Source organism: Actinia tenebrosa, unplaced genomic scaffold (genome assembly GCF_029948245.1).
Source record: "Actinia tenebrosa isolate PJP-AT-01 unplaced genomic scaffold, QUT_ActTen_1.0 PGA_scaffold7__59_contigs__length_16204524, whole genome shotgun sequence".
Classification (NCBI taxonomy): Eukaryota; Metazoa; Cnidaria; class Anthozoa; order Actiniaria; family Actiniidae; genus Actinia; species Actinia tenebrosa.
This window is the reverse complement of record NW_028292584.1, coordinates 8607311-8627082: the sequence shown is the minus strand read 5'-3', so window position 1 is coordinate 8627082 and position 19772 is coordinate 8607311. Positions and strand designations below refer to the sequence as shown.

The 19772-nt window shown below is 35.0% G+C and overlaps 2 protein-coding genes and 1 non-coding gene across 3 annotated transcripts; 2 read left to right on the top strand and 1 right to left on the bottom strand.

Annotated features, from left to right (window-relative positions):
- Nucleotides 1–1117: 1117 nt before the first annotated feature.
- LOC116305903 (EF-hand calcium-binding domain-containing protein 9) lies at nt 1118–3492 on the bottom strand. Its single transcript, XM_089040284.1, has 3 exons — nt 2859–3492; nt 2330–2724; nt 1118–1468 (listed from the first exon to the last, which is right to left on the bottom strand). The coding sequence occupies exons 1-3, from the start codon at nt 2920–2922 to the stop codon at nt 1334–1336; spliced, it is 594 nt and encodes a 197-aa protein (XP_088896410.1). The 5' UTR covers nt 2923–3492; the 3' UTR covers nt 1118–1333.
- A 9-nt stretch (nt 3493–3501) lies between these two features.
- LOC116305902 (uncharacterized) lies at nt 3502–6119 on the top strand. The gene is made up of 2 exons (XM_031715901.2): nt 3502–4227; nt 4549–6119. Exons 1-2 carry the CDS (start codon nt 3688–3690, stop codon nt 5305–5307), a joined length of 1299 nt encoding a protein of 432 aa, XP_031571761.1. The 5' UTR covers nt 3502–3687; the 3' UTR covers nt 5308–6119.
- A 4806-nt stretch (nt 6120–10925) lies between these two features.
- LOC116297095 (uncharacterized) lies at nt 10926–18710 on the top strand. Its single transcript, XR_016121789.1, has 13 exons — nt 10926–11764; nt 11880–12057; nt 12583–12745; nt 13295–13546; nt 13947–14062; nt 14618–14733; nt 15305–15569; nt 16054–16236; nt 16519–16774; nt 17140–17220; nt 17749–17808; nt 18295–18336; nt 18613–18710. It is a non-coding gene; the product is annotated as an uncharacterized LOC116297095 (transcript).
- The last annotated feature ends 1062 nt before the right edge of the window (nt 18711–19772 follow it).

Below are 19772 nucleotides of genomic sequence, written 5' to 3'. Positions count from 1 at the left end.
ATAAACTAAGGGACAAGACAAAAAAGTATGCAAAACTCAGAGAAATCAATTGAAAAAGGATGGAAGCAGCAGCATTCAATGTTCTGCAACCAGATCATCATTATAATTATTATTATCACCATAATCAACATTCGAAGCTTGAAGCACGACCTCCCGCACAACAGACCGACGCTGGCAAGGAGATAATTCTTATGGAAGAATAAACAAGATAAAAAGATAAGACAAGAAAATGGGATAAGGCAAAACGGAAATTAAACAACTGAGAAACAACATGACGCAGCGGCAATAATAACAGTGTTATGCAAAAACGACATGTCATCATACGACAACAGCATATCATGAAACAAGGCAATCACCATCAACAATAACATTATCTAACAACAAAACATATCGTCATACAACAGCAGCATATTATCATAATGCAACATATCATTATACAACAGTATATCATAATCATATCATCATCATATTCTACAGAACAACATATCATCATACAACATCATATCATCATAAAACAACATATCATCATACAACAGCATATCATCATACAACAACATATCATCATACAACAACATATCATCATACAACAACATATCATCATAAAACAACATATCATCATACAACAGCATATCATCATGCAACAACATATCATCATACAACAACATATCATCATACAACAACAGCGTATCATCATACAACAACATATCATCATAAAACAACATATCATCATAAAACAACATATCATCATACAACAGCATATCATCATACAACAACAGCGTATCATCATACAACAACATATCATCATACAACAACATATCATCATACAACAACATATCATCATACAACAACAGTGTATCATCATACAACAACATATCATCATACAACAACATATCATCATACGACAACATATCATCATACAACAGCATATCATCATACAACAACATATCATCATACAACAACATATCATCATACAACAACATATCATCATACAACAGCAGCATATCATCATCATGCAACAACATCAAAATATCTTTCAAAAAATTAAAGTAGTTTTAAGCTAACATCAACTAATATATTTTCTATGCATAAATACTTTCTTTTTTTAATATACGTTTAAATGTTTAATGTATTCTTCTTTATAATTCAAGGTAAAGAACAACGCAATTTTAGTGAGAACCAGCCTGTTTCGGAATCGTCATGCCTTCATTATTAAAACATGTATACGAAGTAATTGGGAAAAAATAATAACTAGTTATCGTTTTTATATTATGTTTATGATACCGACTGGTGTGTTTTTCTTTTTTAGTGTCGTATATGCCGCGTGTTACTCTAATCACATAATTGCGCAAGAATCACGAGTCCTGGAAATACAAATAGCACATCGTTTAGGCCCTGTGGTATTCTCTATCTCAGCACATCGATCTATACAAGCCATGGCAAACATCTTGAATTCTGTATAATCAAGTTCCTGTCAAGAAACAATTGAAATAGAAAATGCTGATGAGAAGCGCGTAAACTAAAATGAGTTGATTCAAATTTTTAAAAATGCACTTGGTTTTTTCCTTGAATCGAGGCGGTCTCCCGTTTCTCTCCCTAACCCGACACGCTACATTCTCGAGCTCCGTTTGTAAGCTGGATTTGAAAAATTTGAAGGAAGGTGTTTCCTGAAATATGTACAGCAGTTTATCTTCCGTCCGTACTTAAAGGAGCGATTATACGGAGCAATTTTATCTGGAACTTGTCTCGCAGCGGCGTTGTCAGACAAGTTGCATGGGGCATTGCAGCGTGTAACCTATAAAGCAATTTTTAAAAAATGTTGCGAGACAAGTTGCAGCAATTGTTGAAAAAAGTAGAATTCGTTTCTACTTTTGGCAAAGGATTGCGCCTCCGTTGCACCGTGTAAACAGTTTTTGCACCTTGTGCGGTCGCAACGCAATTTGCAGAAAAATTCAGTGCCCCGCGTTATCACACCGTAAATTTCGCCTATTACGTTAGTGTTGATAGCTGCAGGGCAATATCTCTAAGAAAACGCGAGTACGGAGGGTGAGCTTTCAATGCTTTTTTGGTTAGACGCGTCCGTATAAAACGAAACTTTTTGAAAACGCATTACAAGTGTGGATTAAGCCTTAATGCAATCAAGATGTGCCAAGTTTTGCATTTAGTGTGAGATTGCAAAAATATGCATGAAAGCCCTAAGGGACGAAGAACATCTTAGGTAATTAAGTCCAGAGACAAAATCCTCTTAGGCTATCACCGCATTCGATCTATAGAATCTTGCTAATTGATCATCAAAATGTTAGAAATGTTAGACTGATCGCTTCAAACCAACCTGATCACCGGACACATCAAAATCCTTAAAGATTTCCCTTATCGCTTTGCCCTCGAGGTTAAACATAAATCCGAACGTTTCAAACTCAAAGGACGATATGTTTCCGCTACTGTCTTCATCTAGAAGGTCAAAAACTGTCCGAGAATGACGGTAGATGAAGTGCTTTTCCTCCCTGTCCTGCACAGCAATCAGGATACAGATAAGAAGGTAAAACTCGTCAAAATCAATGGAGCCTGAGCCGTCGACATCGAGCATGTCGAATACTTTGTAGATCTGGTTTTTATTCAGGTCGGTCGTTACGCGCATGAAAGCTAGAAACTGGACGTCATTCAGCGCCATTTCATCATGGATGTCAAGTAAACGGAATAGTTCCAGGACGATACGGATATTTTTACCTATAAAGATAAGTTCAGTTTTAGTGTAGTGTAGGTATGTAGAGAGCTAGTAATCGTGGAAGGATGGAAAAGAAAGAGAAGAGAAGAGAAGAGAAGAGAAGAGAAAATAAGAGAATCTTTTCAATCACTCTTACCTGATAATAAGCAGTACGTTTTGTCAAGGTGCATGTAGCGTAGATTGTTAGAGAACACCTTCATATTTACTTCATAAGAGTAAGAAAAATGACTAAAAAGTAAATTAAGAGTGGCTTGAATTAGTTGCCATAGTTATTATTGTTAAATCATGAGATCTTGCGCGCGCGAATACGTGTTACCGCTGACTCAAGATTACTGCCTTTTCATTTGACCTATTTTTCTGTCGTTTTCTTTTGTGTGTTTTCTTTTGTTCTTTGTTCTGCTCTCTATTATATCTCTCTAAATGTCCATGGTTAATGATTTTTTACCATCCATGATCTTTCATTTTGTCTTGAACCTTTAAAGATATCATTAAAAATCATAAATCATAAAGAACCATTGAAGAATCCATCCTTTTAAGGTGGCTCCATATAGTTTTTGTTCGCAATTAGAGATTTGTCCATGATTGGACCTTTAAAATGATCTTTAAAAATCATAAATTATAAAGGGCCCATTCTTTTAAGACCCATGATTTTGTGGGGAAAATTTTTTATGATAACCGCAAAATACGCGCAAATCTCTAATTGCGTCTGCAGTGTCATGGTAGCGGTTTTCACCCATGCGGACATGACCAGCAGTGGGTTAATCCATTACTGTATCGTAATGTATGCACCAAAACAAATATAATCCAAGTACAACTTATCCTTTGGCGTTTCCAGCATACAAATACGCTTTGATTCAGCATATCAATCGTGCCAAGCACATATCTGGTTTCCATTCATTCATCGTATGCCCTCACGCTAATAATAATTAACATCGTTGCCAAATTGGCCCCAAAACGACGTGGCAATGACAATGGCCGACCTTGAAGCTGAATCAGAACAATTTCTCAACGAAGACGGGTTTTCAAGCCCGTCTGTGGTGAAGGATCGTCCTCTAGCAGCTATGCTAAAGAAGAAAAATGTCTCTATGTATTTACAGTTTGTCTTCTTTGGGATCGGCTCGGTTTTGCCAATGTTCGTAATCTTCGCAGCCGTGGATTACTTCGACGATATTTTCCCAAAAACAGAGCCAGAATTCGCCCTTAATGTTATCTACAATCCTCTATTGTTCTGTGGTTCATTTGTCAATCTCGTCTGGGGAAGAGGCTCTAGTTTTCGATGGAGGATAGTATGTGGTTTCGGCGTGATGGCTTTGTCTATGTTGGGATTCATTGCTTTAGATCGACTCGAGTTATGTGGGGACCCTTGCATTAATCCTCATAAGTTTCATTACTGGGCTGTTCTAGCAATGGCTGGCGTCCTTGGCTTAGCTGATGCTGTTTGTCAATCCACTTTGTTTGGTCTTACAAGCCATGCTTTACCACCATTATACACCCAAGGGTTAATGGTAGGTTTGGTTTTGGTTTATACAAAATTTAGTATCTTGTACAATGAAAAATATTTGAACCATTGTTACTCATATATATTGTACTAATAATTGTAGCCAGGCCGTATGACAACACAATTAGAATTTTCTCTTTGAATTTTAGGAAAGGATATCTTTTGTCATGCAAAAACATATTTTTTCCACTTCACTGGGTCTATTACCTTACTTTGATAGTAATGTTTCTTAAATCTAAGATATTTTTCAAAACAATTAACGATACAACATTAATTACTTTCACATATGAAATTAAACATGATTTAAATATTCTTTCTTGCTTCACAGTTTGGTGCAAGCTTATGTGGTTTCATTATCACCCTTCTGCGAATCGTCACCAAGAGTACAACAGCCAGCATGCACCTGTCTACCTACTACTACTTTGGAGCTACGGCATTCTTCATAGCAGTTGTTATCATACTCTTTATTCGTTTAACCAAAGGCAGAGCATTTCAAAGATATTACTCCAGAGCTGCTAAGTACAGTTTGGATACGGACTTGAAAAGTCCTTTCAAGCGATTTGCTTGCTTCTCCTATGAAGCAATCAAAGTTCTGAGTTACAAGCGAGTTTTTTGTTATTGTTTTCTGTTAATGCTGATCCAGTTACAGCAATTCATGGTGTTACCTTCTGTCATTACCATGGCAAATGATTTCCTTGGTAAAGGATGGTATCCAGTGCTTTTGGTACTTGTTTACAACATTGGTGACATGCTTGGCCGAGGACCTATGTCATTATATTACACCTATAATCTAGGCTGGGCATGGCTGTCTACCTTTGTGAGATTTTCGCTAATTATTGGCATATGCTTGAGTGTACCACCATACATGCTGAGTAGAAGACCAGCTTGGATGGCCACCTTTGTGGGTTTATTAGGACTTTCAACAGGACATCTGAACACTTCTCTCATGTCCCATGCTCCTCTTGATGTACCCGGAAAAGCTAAAGAAACTGTTGGGTATCTTGGAGTGCTGAGTATGACACTCGGTATGGCAGGGGGAAGTGCTTTGAGTTTAGGACTTAAAGCTTTGATTGAAAGAGTAAATTGAACTTTACTCCTTTGCTTCAAGGACTGATTGAAGAAGGATTTCAAGGTTTACTGAAAGTTGAGGATTTTAGAACAGATTTCCTGCAAGTCACTGATCCTGATCAAATGAATTCAATCATGTGCACTGTGATTTGTGACAAGTTGAAGTTGTCAATTCCATGACAGCCATGTCAGATGCGTAGCTTTAATTCATTTCTGTATTAAAGATATACTAGAATTGAAAGTGCCAAAGCCTGACACTCTAAACTAAACTTAGACATTTATGAATGATCATTTCCAAAATGACAATTTGTTAAAATAGTGGTTAAGAGCAATATTATCAAGAAAATCTGTGAAACAGTGGTATTCTTGATCATGTTCTGTAGTAAAACATACTGTTACTGCTGCTTCTGATATAAATTATTATTCTACTAACTCAGGCATTTCAATGGTTTGTTGTGAAATTGGGTATTTACTGCTGCCAGTCAAGAATATAAAAGGTACTGACTGATTATTTTTGATTGATGGTAGTGAAAAAACAAAAGTTCAGTGTGCAGCTTGCAACTATGGAGTTTGCAGAATAAATTATACTAGAGTTCACAGAATAAATTATACTACCTCCAGATATGGGTATTGTGGGAATAACCATTCTAATGATTACACAATCCAAAGAACTAGCTATAATTTGAGTCGTCTGGTTTTTTGGCTTCCATCAATCAAATTTCCAATGGGATGAGTTCGTATTTTTTTTATTGAAGGAAGCCAAAAAACCCAAACATCTTGAGTGTAGAATATGCATTATAAAATATGTGTATAATAAAGTTGATCAATGAAGTTCCTTATCATTGATGCTTTACACAGTCTGATGAGATAATATTATGCAATTGATTGGCGCTGGGGGGAAGGGTTTAAATATGAAAAGATTTTAGGTGAAGCACAGGTAACAGTTTGAATTTTCTATATAAATAATGAATAAATAGCCATTTTAGCTCCCTCACTCCAAAACAAGTACACTCCAATGGCAGCCTTTGTAAAAGAAGGAATTAAGCCTAGTTCTGGGCCCGGTTGTTTAAAGGATGGATAGTGCTATCTAATGGTTAAATCATATCCAGTATATAAATCTATTGGATAACGGCATTGACTCCTTCACTGGATAAGGATTTATCCATCGAATAGTGCTACACCTTTCATACAACCAAGCCCTGAATGATATTCTTATAAGGGCTTTTCAAAAACAACTTTCATTCTTGTTCAATTTCATATAAAAAATATGTAAATTGTAGAGGTACAAACAAAGGATATTTGTTAAATATAAAATTGACAGCCCAATTTTACACTAAAAGACATTCTCATTTCTTTTGGTATTTAGAAATAACTTGGCCTAAAATATAAGCTTAACATTCCTGTCAACTTATGAATTATAACCTGCATCATTTACCTCACGGATGTCAAAACTCTTCTTATATTTTTGATAAACATATATTGACTTTGAAGACAAATTGTACAAGAGAAATTTAAATTTTAAAATTTTTAGGCAGCTGATATTGCTCATCACTATTATGTGCTGTTTCTTCCCCTAGCTATCAGACTGCTATTCTTTTGGAGTTCTTAACAATGGTACCTTCAGAATACACACCCAGCTGTAAATTCCTAGCGAATTATTTATTATTCACGAGTTACAGTTTCAAACTAGGTCCTTAAACCCCATTACCAATTACAACCCTTTGAAGTAAAATAATTTATAAAAGTTAGTTTATACAATAAATCTTATATTTACGTGAGTACTGAGTATATCGAAGTAGACACTTTAAAGTACAAATATTTGTCGTGTATGTACATAATATATCACGATTCACAATGAAAATAACAATTCACTGACATTGATTTGATGTCGACCATAATGTTTCCACGTTCTCGATCGTGCCCAAATGCTTCCTGTGACTTAGTAAGTAAAATATACACATGTTGCTTGGAGCTATCCATTTTAGTTTAAATCGAAGGCACTTCAATCTTTTTTATATATCCTGTGAATTCAAAATCTCGTAGCTTATCCGAGATGTTTATCGATGCATAACTTGGTTGTTTGCTCCATAAATTCATCAGAGCTCCACTCCCTTGAAGTCTCTACTCTTTGTTAAGAATGTTAAGAAAGATCCTCAATAAGCTCCACACGTCAAGATCCATGAAATTTTGAAATCCAAAATTATAACAAATGTGGCAAAATGACGATAAAAATATTGCTATCTCTTTTTCTTTTTCTCGGGTCTGGTCCTTTGAACTCCTTGTGTCTTCTTTGGTATTGAACCGTCGTATTGATTTTGTACTTCTTCTGGGCTGCTTGGTGGAATAAACACTATAGCCAAGATACACATCAACTGGAAAATGCCGCCTAAGAAAAGACCATAATATAAGAAGGAATCTAATAACGAACCGTCCGCCATCTTGAATGTGATCACTAATAGACTGGGAAACTGGGGTTACTTCTTCATGTACGACCTCATGAAGTGGCACTAATAGCTCTTGTTTTATGGCACTAATACCTCTTGTGTTGTGGTGTGTGTGCTGGTGTCTGTCTCCTTGTGGCTCCGTTGGCGTTTTCATAGCTATCGTTACTGCTTGGCTTACTTGAGGTGATTGGCTTACTTCAGGTGCTTCACTTACTTGACGTGCTTGGCTTGCTTCAGGTGCTTGGCTTACTTGACGTGCTTCACTTACTTCAGGTGCTTGACTTACTTTAGGTGCTTGGCTTACTTCAGGTGATTGGCTTGCTTTTGGTGCTTGGCTTACTTCAGGTGCTTGGCTTACTTGAGGAGCTTGCTTGCTTGAGGTGCTTCACTTACTTCAGGTGCTTGGCTTACTTGAGTGAATTGCTTTACTTGACCTGCTTGGCTTACTGCAGGTGCTTGGCTTACTGAGGTGCTTGGCTATTGAGGTGCTTGGCTTACTTGAGGTGCTACTTACTTCAGGTGATGGATTTACTTCAGGTGCTTGCACTTGAGGTGCTTGGCTTGCTTGAGGTGCTTGGCTTACTTGACCTGCTTCACTTACTTGACGTGCTTGGCTTACTTGAGTGCCTCACTTACTTCAGGTGTGGGCTTATCTAAGGTGATTGGGGTACTTCAGGGATTGGCTTACTTGAGTGCTTGGCTTACTTGAGGTGATTGGCTTACTTGAGGTGTTTAATTACTTGGAGGTGCTTCACTTACTTGAGGTGCTTGGCTTACTTCAGGTGCTGGCTACTTGAGAGCTTGGCTGATTGAGGTGCTTCACTTACTTCAGGTGCGGCTTACTTGAGGTGCTTGGCTTACCTTCAGGTGTCTTCACTTACTTGAGTGCTTGGCTACTTGAGGTGCTTGGCTTACTTGAGGTGCTTGGCTTACTTCAGGTGATTGGCTTACTTGAGGTGCTTGGCTTACTTGAGGTGATTGGCTTACTTGAGGTGTTTCACTTACTTGAGGTGCTTCACTTACTTGAGGTGCTTGGCTTACTTCTGCTTACTTACTTCAGGTGCTTGGCTTACTTGAGGTGCTTGGCTTACTTGACGGTGCTTCACTTACTTGGTGCTTGACTTACTTGGCTTACTTGAGGTGCTTACTTACTTCAGGTGATTGGCTTACTTAGGTGCTTGGCTTACTTCAGGTGATTGGCTTGCTTTTGAGTGCTTGGCTTACTTCAGGTGCTTGGCTTACTTCACTTACTTCAGGTGCTTGGCTTACTTGAGGTGCTTCTTACTTGAGGTGATTGGCTTACTTCAAGGTGCTTCACTTACTTCAGGTGCTTGGCTTACTTCAGGTGCTTGGCTTACTTGAGCTTCACTTACTTGACGTGCTTGGCTTACTTGAGGTGCTTGGCTTACTTGAGGTGATTGGCTTACTTGAGGTGCTTCACTTACTTGACGTGCTTCACTTACTTCAGGTGCTTGACTTACTTCAGGTGATTGGCTTACTTGAGGTGCTTGGCTTACTTGAGGTGATTGGCTTACTTGAGGTGTTTCACTTACTTGAGGTGCTTCACTTACTTGAGGTGCTTGGCTACTTGAGGTGCTTCACTTACTTGAGGTGCTTCACTTACTTCAGGTGCTTCACTTACTTCAGGTGATTGGCTTACTTCAGGTGCTTGGCTTGCTTCAAGTGCTTGACTTACTTCAGGTGATTGGCTTACTTTATTTTAATCACAATATATACCGCACTCTTTGGAAAAGAGATATGTCAACAAATTCAAAGGATAAACATGTATAATACAAAATTAAGTTAATTTTGATTTTTGATCGAAAACTTTGGCGCTACTATATGTCATGTTGGACTTGAAACCTTCGAATTTTGATTTTAAAATGCAATATGTATTTTTTATGCGTCAAATCAAGTTTTTGTATTTTTTTCAAGTATCATACGACGCCATAGTTATTTTCTTTTTGTCTTATCTTGGTTTTTGCAATTATATTGATACGATCAGCGCAGCGCTTGACATTTCGAGGAATATGATTGGTTCTGCGGTATATACTATCTAAAAATAGGGCACTCCCGAAAACACATCAAACGCCATCCTAAAGCTCCGCTTTACATTGGCGATTTTTTGCGGAGATTTTTGCGGAGATTTTTGTGGCAATTTTTGGAAATATGAAATCTTTTTTCTTATCCTTCGAAAGTGGCATCCGTCTAGGAAAACCTTGGTATCCTGAAAAAAACTTTACAAGTAAATTCTTTACCATTATTTATTATGAACAAAATCCCAAAAACAAATCGCAGCAAAAACCGCTGCAAAAATCGCTAGTGTAAACGGGGCTTAACACAAGGCTAGATGGACAGTTCTAGTTAAGAACTTATGATTTCACCATAAAGAAGAAAAGTAATTTTCATGCACGTATATTGCGATCATAATGTACCAGATCAAATTGAGAACATAAACATAGTTTTCATGTATTTATTTCAGTATACGTTAAAACAAACATGAACTACAAAATAGAGAATATTATATTTAAAGCCCCGTTTACACTGGCGATTTTTGTGGCAATTTTCGGTAATATGAAATATTTTGTCTCATCCTTCAAAAGAGACATTCCTCTACAAAAACCATGGTATCCTGAAAAAAACTTTACAAGTAAATTCGTCATTATTATATTCCATTAATTATTATGGACAAAATCGCAAAAAAATCGCAGCAAAAATCGCTAGTGTAAACGGGGCTTAAGAGAAAGATGTGGATATTCCATAGACCTATTATATATCATAGTGGTTTTCATAATCCTTGCATGAAATAATGTGAGCTAATTAAAGTGTAATAGTGGGATAAACACAATAGAAGACAAAAGAATTAGAGTGTAATAGTACTAGACATGCTAAAATGTATTTCACGGGTTTATGAAAACCACTCTAAAATTAAATATCATAAAACAAGTATTTGTTTCACTTATAATTCGAGTCTACTTGTACATTTCCAACGGAAAAATACACCTAGTTTTTAGTTACAAGCAAAATCATAAAGATTAACTCAGATGATTATTTTGCTTCTTTTTTGCTTTTTTCCCCTTAATGAGATTATTTGCGATTTTTTTTATTTTCGACAATTAATTGTTTAATTGTGCCTCTTTTATCGTAATTAAATATCTTGATAAAAGTTTATTATCGTGAAAATCTATATTGACATGTAATTTTTTAATGGGCAGCAAAAAAAGGCTAGGCTAAAAATATCTAAACGTTTTTGCACAGGCGCGTTAGTTTCTGTATCGTAATAACCATGTTAATAATTTTTACACTAGTGAATATGATATGATAAATCCGGCCCCCTCATTGGTCACAATTTACGTCTTATCCTGCTATATTCACCTGTAATCGCGCACGCGCACGTCGATGTGTGCCGCTTGCAGAGATAAATAAAATTTGAGAAGACAAAAAGAATCTTAACTTAAAATCAAGTTCACTTGTGTTAAAAAAATAGAAATATTCACCTCGCCACACTAAGACTCGCGTCTTGGTAAATATTCCCCGATATTCACTTATTATCACCATTAATATACAATTAGGGTCGACATCAGTGAAGTGAAAAGATATCACTTCCAATGTTGTCATTTTATCGACCCTAAACGTGTAATTAACAAGTTATATAATGCTAAGAGCCTGGTATCCTTTTATTGACTAGTTTTCTATATCATATAGGTCACTCGCTTGCAGACTCGATATGGAAACTTCGAAATACGAACGATATCAAGCTCTTAATATTTGATAATCTCTACACATTATTAGGTCATTATTACAAAAATCTGGGTTTATACTATTTTCGGCCTCTTGCTTTGGCTATCATTACCTTTTGTTTTTCTTCTAGCTGTACCAATTTGCCTTGTATTTGTAAATACTTTTTAAGTCGTACCGGGAGCTTTCTGATTTCGCAAACACTTGACTTTACGACATGATTATAAACTGTGGTCACATTATTCACGGACAACGGCACATTTAGAGAAACAAGGATGTTAACTGTGCTGGAAAGTAAGCACGTTTCATAGGTCGACCATGCAGAAGAAGTTAGATCGCAATTCTGCTGCAAAAGAAATTCTACACTCCTAATAGATAACTATGAGCTAACATATTTTTTTCTTTATAGTCAACAGTACTATTTGACATGGAGGGACATGTCTACCCAGATAGGCATATTAAACAAGTTTTCGTCCAAGAAATTGTGGACTGTTCCATCTAAAGAACAGTATTTACCCCCCTATTTCAAAAGGCTCTGTGACGAATATGTGAAATTGAGTAATCCTCGACGAGTATTCCCAGTTGAGGTGAGTTATTATAATGAAAAACATAAAATAAAAAAGACATATATTACTGAACAATTATAATTCATCAACGAATTGTTGGATCAACTGGTGTATCAAGATAGATAACAGAGAAAGTGTTCATTTATTTCATGGTTGATCTAAATGAGACTTCTATTTATGGTTATGCTAAAATTCACTAATAAGAGAAAAAGAGTAAAACTGAAAATAGGATGTTCAGTACGTAGTATTGCTTAATACTCCCACTGTGTATGACAACCAATTAATTATATACATTTTAAATAATTCTTATAATTGCCAGTTTTTTGTTAACAATGAAATTAAGTACCAAATTTAAATTTAGAGCAACTTTTAATTATTTATATCAAAATTATGAAAAAGAAAGTGATATTTTACTTCGTTATCAAAGTTCTTTCAAACCGGAAGAGAAAAAAGCAACTCATAAAAATGATTGCAGCTGCACTTTAAAATGGGTGTCGAAATATGTCTCTACCTTAAAATTCTTACTTTGATTTTTCACATCTGCAGTGCATTGGTTTACAAGAGAGAAGTATCCCACCAACATGGATAATAGGATCAAACATCCATGTTTCGGTGGAAAATGGAATGGCTAGGAGGCTTGATGAAAGTGCATCCCCATTCGCAGTATTGGGTGATGAAATTGACCCCCTGCCTTTTCTCCAAATAACAGGTTTGTTTTTTATAAAGAGAAATATTAAAATACATTAGAAAGTGTAGGTTAAGTACATGACACCTCTTTTTGTATTGTGATCAATATATTGTAGGATATATTTGTTCTCCTTTATTTATTATCAAACCTGTGGTTTTGGATGTTACAACATTCATCACATGACAATTTTTTTAGTACAATCTGATCTGATCATTTGTCAGACACTTTATATTGCAATGAAACAGTACATATCAGACCCTTAAAGTAAAGATTATTCCATTAAGGTTTCAGCTGAATTAAATTTTGGAAGATTTATATTACATGCTAGTCCCCTTTAAGGACATATAATATAATGGATTTTTATTGACAAATTATGGAAAATTGGAAACCGTCAGTCACCAAAATTAACCTTGCAAACAATGAAATCTACCTAAAACACAAGTAATAACAATCTAAATAATTAATTATTAATTCAATAGTACAATAATAGTACATATAGAGTACTCTCTTATGTTGTGAGATTTAAATTACATACGCATATGTACAGTAATAATTAATCTATGTTTTCAGGGGACAATGGTTTGTTAGATGAAGGTGAGGCTATAAAAGAGATATTAGAGATGGAGGCGAGTTTAATGGGCAAGAATTTCCCACCCGCCCTTCTGATCCTTGGAGGGATGGGTGTGGGAATCCATTACGAGCAACTTAGAAAGATGTATGATGGTGTGCCATTGGTAATGGCATATGGCCTTCCCGTCTCAGGGAAGTCCTTTGCAGTTGAGGTTGCCATGTCCATCATCGGAGAGTCTAAAAGGACTGGAGGTAATTAATGAAATCAATTGTTTCAAAATTTGAAGTAAACTTATGGTATAAAACATAATGGACAATACTCTTTCGGTATTTATTTTTCTATGTGAAGTGAATGGTTTAATTTGTATTTCCAGTATTTAATATTGTAAGACCAATATTATGATTGGGCCTCGATCACAGTTAAAAATTCAAATGGGGGATAATGATAGGATATGCAAATAAAAGTCATGTAAGTAATGTATAGCTAATCAAATCTTAGGAATTACACTTCTACGTACATTTTGCAATTGGGTCGTGATGTATTTGGGTGGTTACTCCTGGTTATGTCCTCTCTCTCTGGCTTCACGCTATAGCTTATGGCAGTAACAATTTGTTTTTCACCTCTCTAAGCTTGTTCATTCTTTTCTTTTAGAATGCACACAGGCAGGCATCTTAAAAAAAGCTGGCAGTAGAACACTCCCTTTTTGGTGGGACGATGTCTCCGATTTTGGAATCTTAGAGGCATTAACAGTGCAGACCTTCAATCAGGTAAGTAATATAATATGAGATTTACTAACTGAGAAGTATTTGTGGTACTATAACATTATAGAAACCATGTCTAAAAATATCACATTATCAGACTGGGTGTTTAGAAAGCTCTATATTGTGCACCTTTTTTTTCTTTTATTCCAATTATTCAAATCTGTTTTAACAGTCATTTTAAGAAATCTTTTCATAGAGTTTTGATCGATTGACCACATGAAACACAACTTTACATTAAATAGGGGGCCATATGGTAGGGGGTTATGGTTATATGGTTGGGGGTTATGCATGCATGATGATGATCATGGTTACCAATTGATTCAAAGTACAGTACTAAACATATCATTTAAAACATTTAAAACATATCAAACTAGTTAATGGAAGTATATATTTTGGTTAGGCTTCAACAAACTGAAATTTTACATACAATATTGTTCAAAGAAAGTCAAAGGCATTCGAATTATTTTACCCATTAACATGAATATAGAGTGTGCTGGCCAATTCAAGATTTGCTATACTAATGAAAATATAGCTAATATTTTAATATCACAATATCAATAGGCTCAAAGAAATACAGCAAATGCAATACAAGAGGGATCAAGAACGATACCTCTAATGACGATGAATCCGCAATGTCTCAGAAGAAAATAAAAAATGGACCAAGAGAAAATCGCCAGGTATTGTCCACTAAAATCTGACTTACAATTGTTTCAATATAATAGATATTGAAGTATTGTCCTAGAAAATGTAAAAAATAAATTGAAAGTTAACTTGTTAGAAAAGCTGTCAAAATTATTGTTAAAAATAAGCTAGATGAAAAAAATTATGGACAGGACAACTATGTAACTTAATTGGTGAATTTCTATTGTGCAGCACATGAGCCTTAGAGTGCAAAATCAAACATATATCCAAAGACATATCCAAAGTTTTTGCTATATCAATATTATTACCTAACTGTTACCAGTGCACTGCGGCGGGCTAAGGATCAGACCTGTGAAAAAGAATGTCACAGATATATATATACTTAGTTATTGCAGCATCAATTTGAAAAAATGTTAACATAGAAAAAGTCTACAGAGTATGAAGTGCAAATTAAAGTATAAAAACACTGTTTCATAATGAAATTACAGTAAATTAACTGCATTTGCGGAATTTACAGATTTTTATGTGTCAGCTAGATTATTATAAAATGCTAATTTTGAATCTGCAATCTTTTAACCATTTGCCTTTTTGTTTGTGTTTGCTTAGGGTTTTTTTGAGAATTGCTGTAATACCGTTCTCTCCAATAAGTGCAGAACAAAGTCTTGAAACTTGCCTCGAATTAAAATCAAAGATACGTCCATTATTGGAGAGAGCGGTGTTAAGTGTGGGGATTCTGTTAGAGCTACAGACAGAATTTGAAGAAATGAGGGGAGATGAAATATTTAAAGAAATCTGTTCCCTTCTAAGTAGAACAAGCCTGGATATGCGCAGCCAACTTAATTATGCGCTCATCTTATTTTCGACAGGAAAGGTACTTCAATTCTGACTATATATTAAAATTGAATTTGAAAGAGATACTGCAGTCTATAATAATAATTATGTTATAATTTTTAAAAATAAGTTAAACACAGCAACCCAGCATTGTCATTAATTGGAAGTCATTGGTTGATCTCATCTGTGCTAATTTGTGGGTTTCTTCAACCTTTTTGTGGGTTTTTCAGCTTGTTTTCCAGGATGTTCAGCTTCCAAGATTCAATATGGAAATCGAGTGGAAACTTTTTAAGAGCTACTGCCACTCCCTTTCTCATGTGTTGAAAAATCCAATGTGAATTATTACTTCTCTGTAATTTAACTTATTTTCCCTATTTAATGTAATCCTCATATTCATTATACCTTAAATATGTTTGTCCCTCATTTATTTAGTCTCACTTGCCATGCATCACACCTCATTTCTTCTCCATGCTCCAACACTAACTGATTTATCCATTTTTAACTTATTCTATTTCCATACACAGATCTTGGAGAAACTTTCACTGTTTTTTCATTTTGAGCAAGTAAAGAAGTATTTTGTGGAATGTGTTATTCCAACTCATTTTGAGCTTTTGGATAGTCCTGGCAGTGCATTAGATATCAAGGCTGATGAGATGATGGGTGCCATCAATGCAATTGTTGAAGAATGTTCTTCTCAACCAGAAAAGGTAATTTCCTGATAACCAGGGAGGTTGGAGGTAGATGGAATTGTAGCCTCCCCCAGGCTAATGGAATTGAATAGAATGAATTTATTGTTAATAAGAGGACAGACGCAGAAAAACTGAAGTCAATTTGTTAATTTGCATTTCGTAATGTAACCAATTCAACCTAACTCTAAATTATTCGATACCCAATTTAAAATCATTTCATGATTGTAAATAGTGAATTTATGTCAATTTCTATTAATTTTCTTTTTATTTTGTTTTTTTTTTGTTTGTTTTCGAATTCAGACAAGGGGATTCTTCATAAGGAAAACTGTCTTGACCAAATGTATGTGTGGGGATAGCTTTGGTTTTCATACGAAGGATGCACTTGAATTTGCTGGAATTACCTCTGTCACTGAGCATCAATTAAAGCATTACATAAGAAATGCTAAGATTGGTTGCTGTGGGAGGCTTACCTTCCAAGGAAGGGGACAGATCTCTGGATGTATTCATATTCAAAGAAAAGTACTTTCCAAGGAATTGCTTGCCAAGCTAGATAATGGTAAGAAATATAATTATTCAGTTACTAAGTTGGCAAAGTTGTTGAAATATCACAGTTATGTAATAATAAGAGTATAGTAATAGAGTAAAAAAGATATCAAAAAATAATTTTGTGACATCACTTCGGTTCTATTGCAGCAATTTAAATTCTAGAAATAGCTAGTAGACCTGTACCTGCACTAGACCTTATTTCCAATGTTCATAAACTCATATGTAACCCATTTATAATATTTGAACATGTGTTTTATCTAAGATCAGGATGTAAATGAAGGAGGGAAGTTAGGTTTATTTTTAATTAACTATTTATATATTATTAGAGAGTAACGAAGCAACAGGAATTAATGAAGAGATCTATTTTCTTTACAGCATTCACAAGCACTCAGAAATCGAGTGCCAAAACCAATTCAAGTGCAACCCCTATGTTGCAAACAAAAAGTAGCACTGTTGGTAGGTTGATATACATTTAGAGGAATATTAAAAATAGAAATATTATTAATATTTCCTTTGTGCTTTTCTATAATGCAACTGTATAGTATTTTCATAGGTAAAGGTTACAGGGGGTTATTACTAGGTTATTATATATGGATACCCCTCTCTTTTGAGAAAAAAAAGGAAGTCACTACAGTTTACTATGCAAGTTCTGAAAACTTTCATTTATTAATGCTTTCTGCTTAATTATTGAATCTCTCAAATTTAAGTCGTTTTGATCCTCACTGATTGCACCATTTTTCTTCATTTCATTGGTTTCCTTTTTTACCCTGTAACCCCTCCCCCTAAGTCATTCTGGCTTCGCTCTCCAAGGTATAACATAAATACTATTGGGTTATATTTTTGATGTTCTTTTGGTATAGTCGCCCCTGTAGGTTCATGTTGCCTTAAATAATACCCCAGCAAAAGATGGATGCTAAGAACTATGTACCTAGCAACTTCAAAATGCACTGAATGATTCACATGAGCAATCGTTTCCCTCTACAGAATCAACTCAAGTAGGAAAGGACCTAGAAGTGGATGCAGCAAGCGATGCTGTAGGCCAAGGTACGTACATTACCTCACTTCCAAATCTATTTCACTCATAAGAAAACGGAAACATAGTCTAATTTAGAATTAGAGAACAAGTAGTCTCAATTGTTTTAACACAAATTAAACCTACTAATGAATATCTTAGTATTTAAAACAAAGAAAGACACTGAAAACTTTCCTGAATAAAATAAATTTTAACCGTTGGGATTATTGTCATTCATCTTTGTTACCTTGTCTCAATGTCTTTATAAGTATAAGTCACATAAGATTAACTTACTCTATTGTGCTGACACAATCTACATGCATGAAGTGTTGCTAGATCCTAGTACCGTATTTCATGCTTACATTCAAAAAAGCTGTTTTATTTGTTAAAGTAATTAAAATATGTCATAATTTGGTATTTAATGACCAAAGATTTAATGACATGAAAGGGACCAATTCATTAGGAATAAATTAACACTTGCTGTTTAACAAACAATAATCATGTTTATTTCTTTTCAGGACTTTTATTGGTTCAAAACGAAAAGAGGCATAAGAGAAAAAGTAAGCATTATGTTATAATTAATTTACAAATAATTTAATAATTTTGAAAATTCTTAATATATAAAATAGACAGTTTTGTGTGCAAAAAAAAAATTGTAAAAGTATTTTAGCTCGCATAGCTTACCTTGAGTATTAACTGGGAGACACAGAAGGTTTTGTTCTTAGTGCCTAAAGTTGTTGACATATTCAGCGTATTGTCTTCCCATACTAAATAAAAGTTTGCTTGTTTTTTTTATGCTGTTGGTATAACTATTTTCCTCTTCTCTGTTATAACAGGAACAGAAGTTGAGAATTTGCAAGATGCTTTGGCCATCAAACATCTGCCGGAGAGGAAAAGACAAATTAAAAAAAGGCATATAATGAAAATTAATTAGATTTAGTTCATAGTTAGTTCACTTAGTGTCCAAGATGTTGTATAGGAAAAACCAATGTTGAGAAGAATCAATTGAAAAGTATCATGTGCCTTTGCTGAAAGTGGATAAATTTGCCACAAAGGTTTAGCACGAGTGGTATATACATTGCAAGGAAGCCATTTTCAATAAATAACGTGTCCCTTCACTGTAACTTATTTCGATTAATCTTCGAGGACAAACTAGGTCTGGTTATCCTTTTATAATGTACTTCATCAACCTCAATAATAAATTAAATAGGGATCATTTATAATCATTAAGTAATAAAAAATGAATGGCATCAAGCTCCATTTTTGCATTCCAACAAAAATTATTTTTAAAAAAGTAGCATGACCCTAAAAAAAAACGTAATTGTTATGTAGCTTGTGGGGTACAGGATTATAGAAAAAAACAAATGAAACATATTTTAAGAATTTATTTTAAGGTTTTCATGGAATCACCAATATATGCATGACGTATGTTACAGTGTGACTACTCCAAACCAAGCCACCCCATCGACAACTTTTCCCAATTAGCCACATCAAAGGGTTTTTCAATCAAATTAGGAATCTTGAACAATATAGTTGCTACACATCAGACCAAATATCATGGGGTTTTACAAACAACGGCTTTAGAAGGACGTGCCGCATCTTTGTTTCGAATATGAACGTGCTGTCGCATAGCAACATATGATAAGGTCTAACAAAGCGTCATCCTGATAATATCCTTTGTCGGGGCAGAAACAAACTGTATCATAAGCGTACTTGTGTTTTTTATACTTATCTCTAATATACGTACTATGTTTTCATTAGGCGATTGATTACACAATCACTAATCTGGCGAAGAAAACATTGTATAGGGCAAGCCTTCCATTTCTTGCATCATTTAGTTTTTACCAAACCGGAAATGAAAGACCAGGATTTGAATTCAAATTTGCCGCTAATCTATTGTTTAACTACTCAACACACACTTATTGGGATAATTTGTGGAAAATTTTGTCGGGAGGCAAGCTTTGGGTTGGGAGAACCGTGGAACTGCCGCTTGAAT

Bases quoted from the DNA above. Each gene is read 5' to 3' on its own strand.
- LOC116305903 (XM_089040284.1), bottom strand. From the start codon at position 2,922: ATGAAGGTGTTCTCTAACAATCTACGCTACATGCACCTTGACAAAACG. The intron at 2,725-2,858 runs GTAAGAGTGATT...TTATCTTTATAG, and splicing joins AACGTACTGCTTATTATCAG to GTAAAAATATCCGTATCGTC. The intron at 1,469-2,329 runs GTTGGTTTGAAG...GTTTCTTGACAG, and splicing joins TTGATGTGTCCGGTGATCAG to GAACTTGATTATACAGAATT.
- LOC116305902 (XM_031715901.2), top strand. From the start codon at position 3,688: ATGACAATGGCCGACCTTGAAGCTGAATCAGAACAATTTCTCAACGAA. The intron at 4,228-4,548 runs GTAGGTTTGGTT...CTTGCTTCACAG, and splicing joins TATACACCCAAGGGTTAATG to TTTGGTGCAAGCTTATGTGG.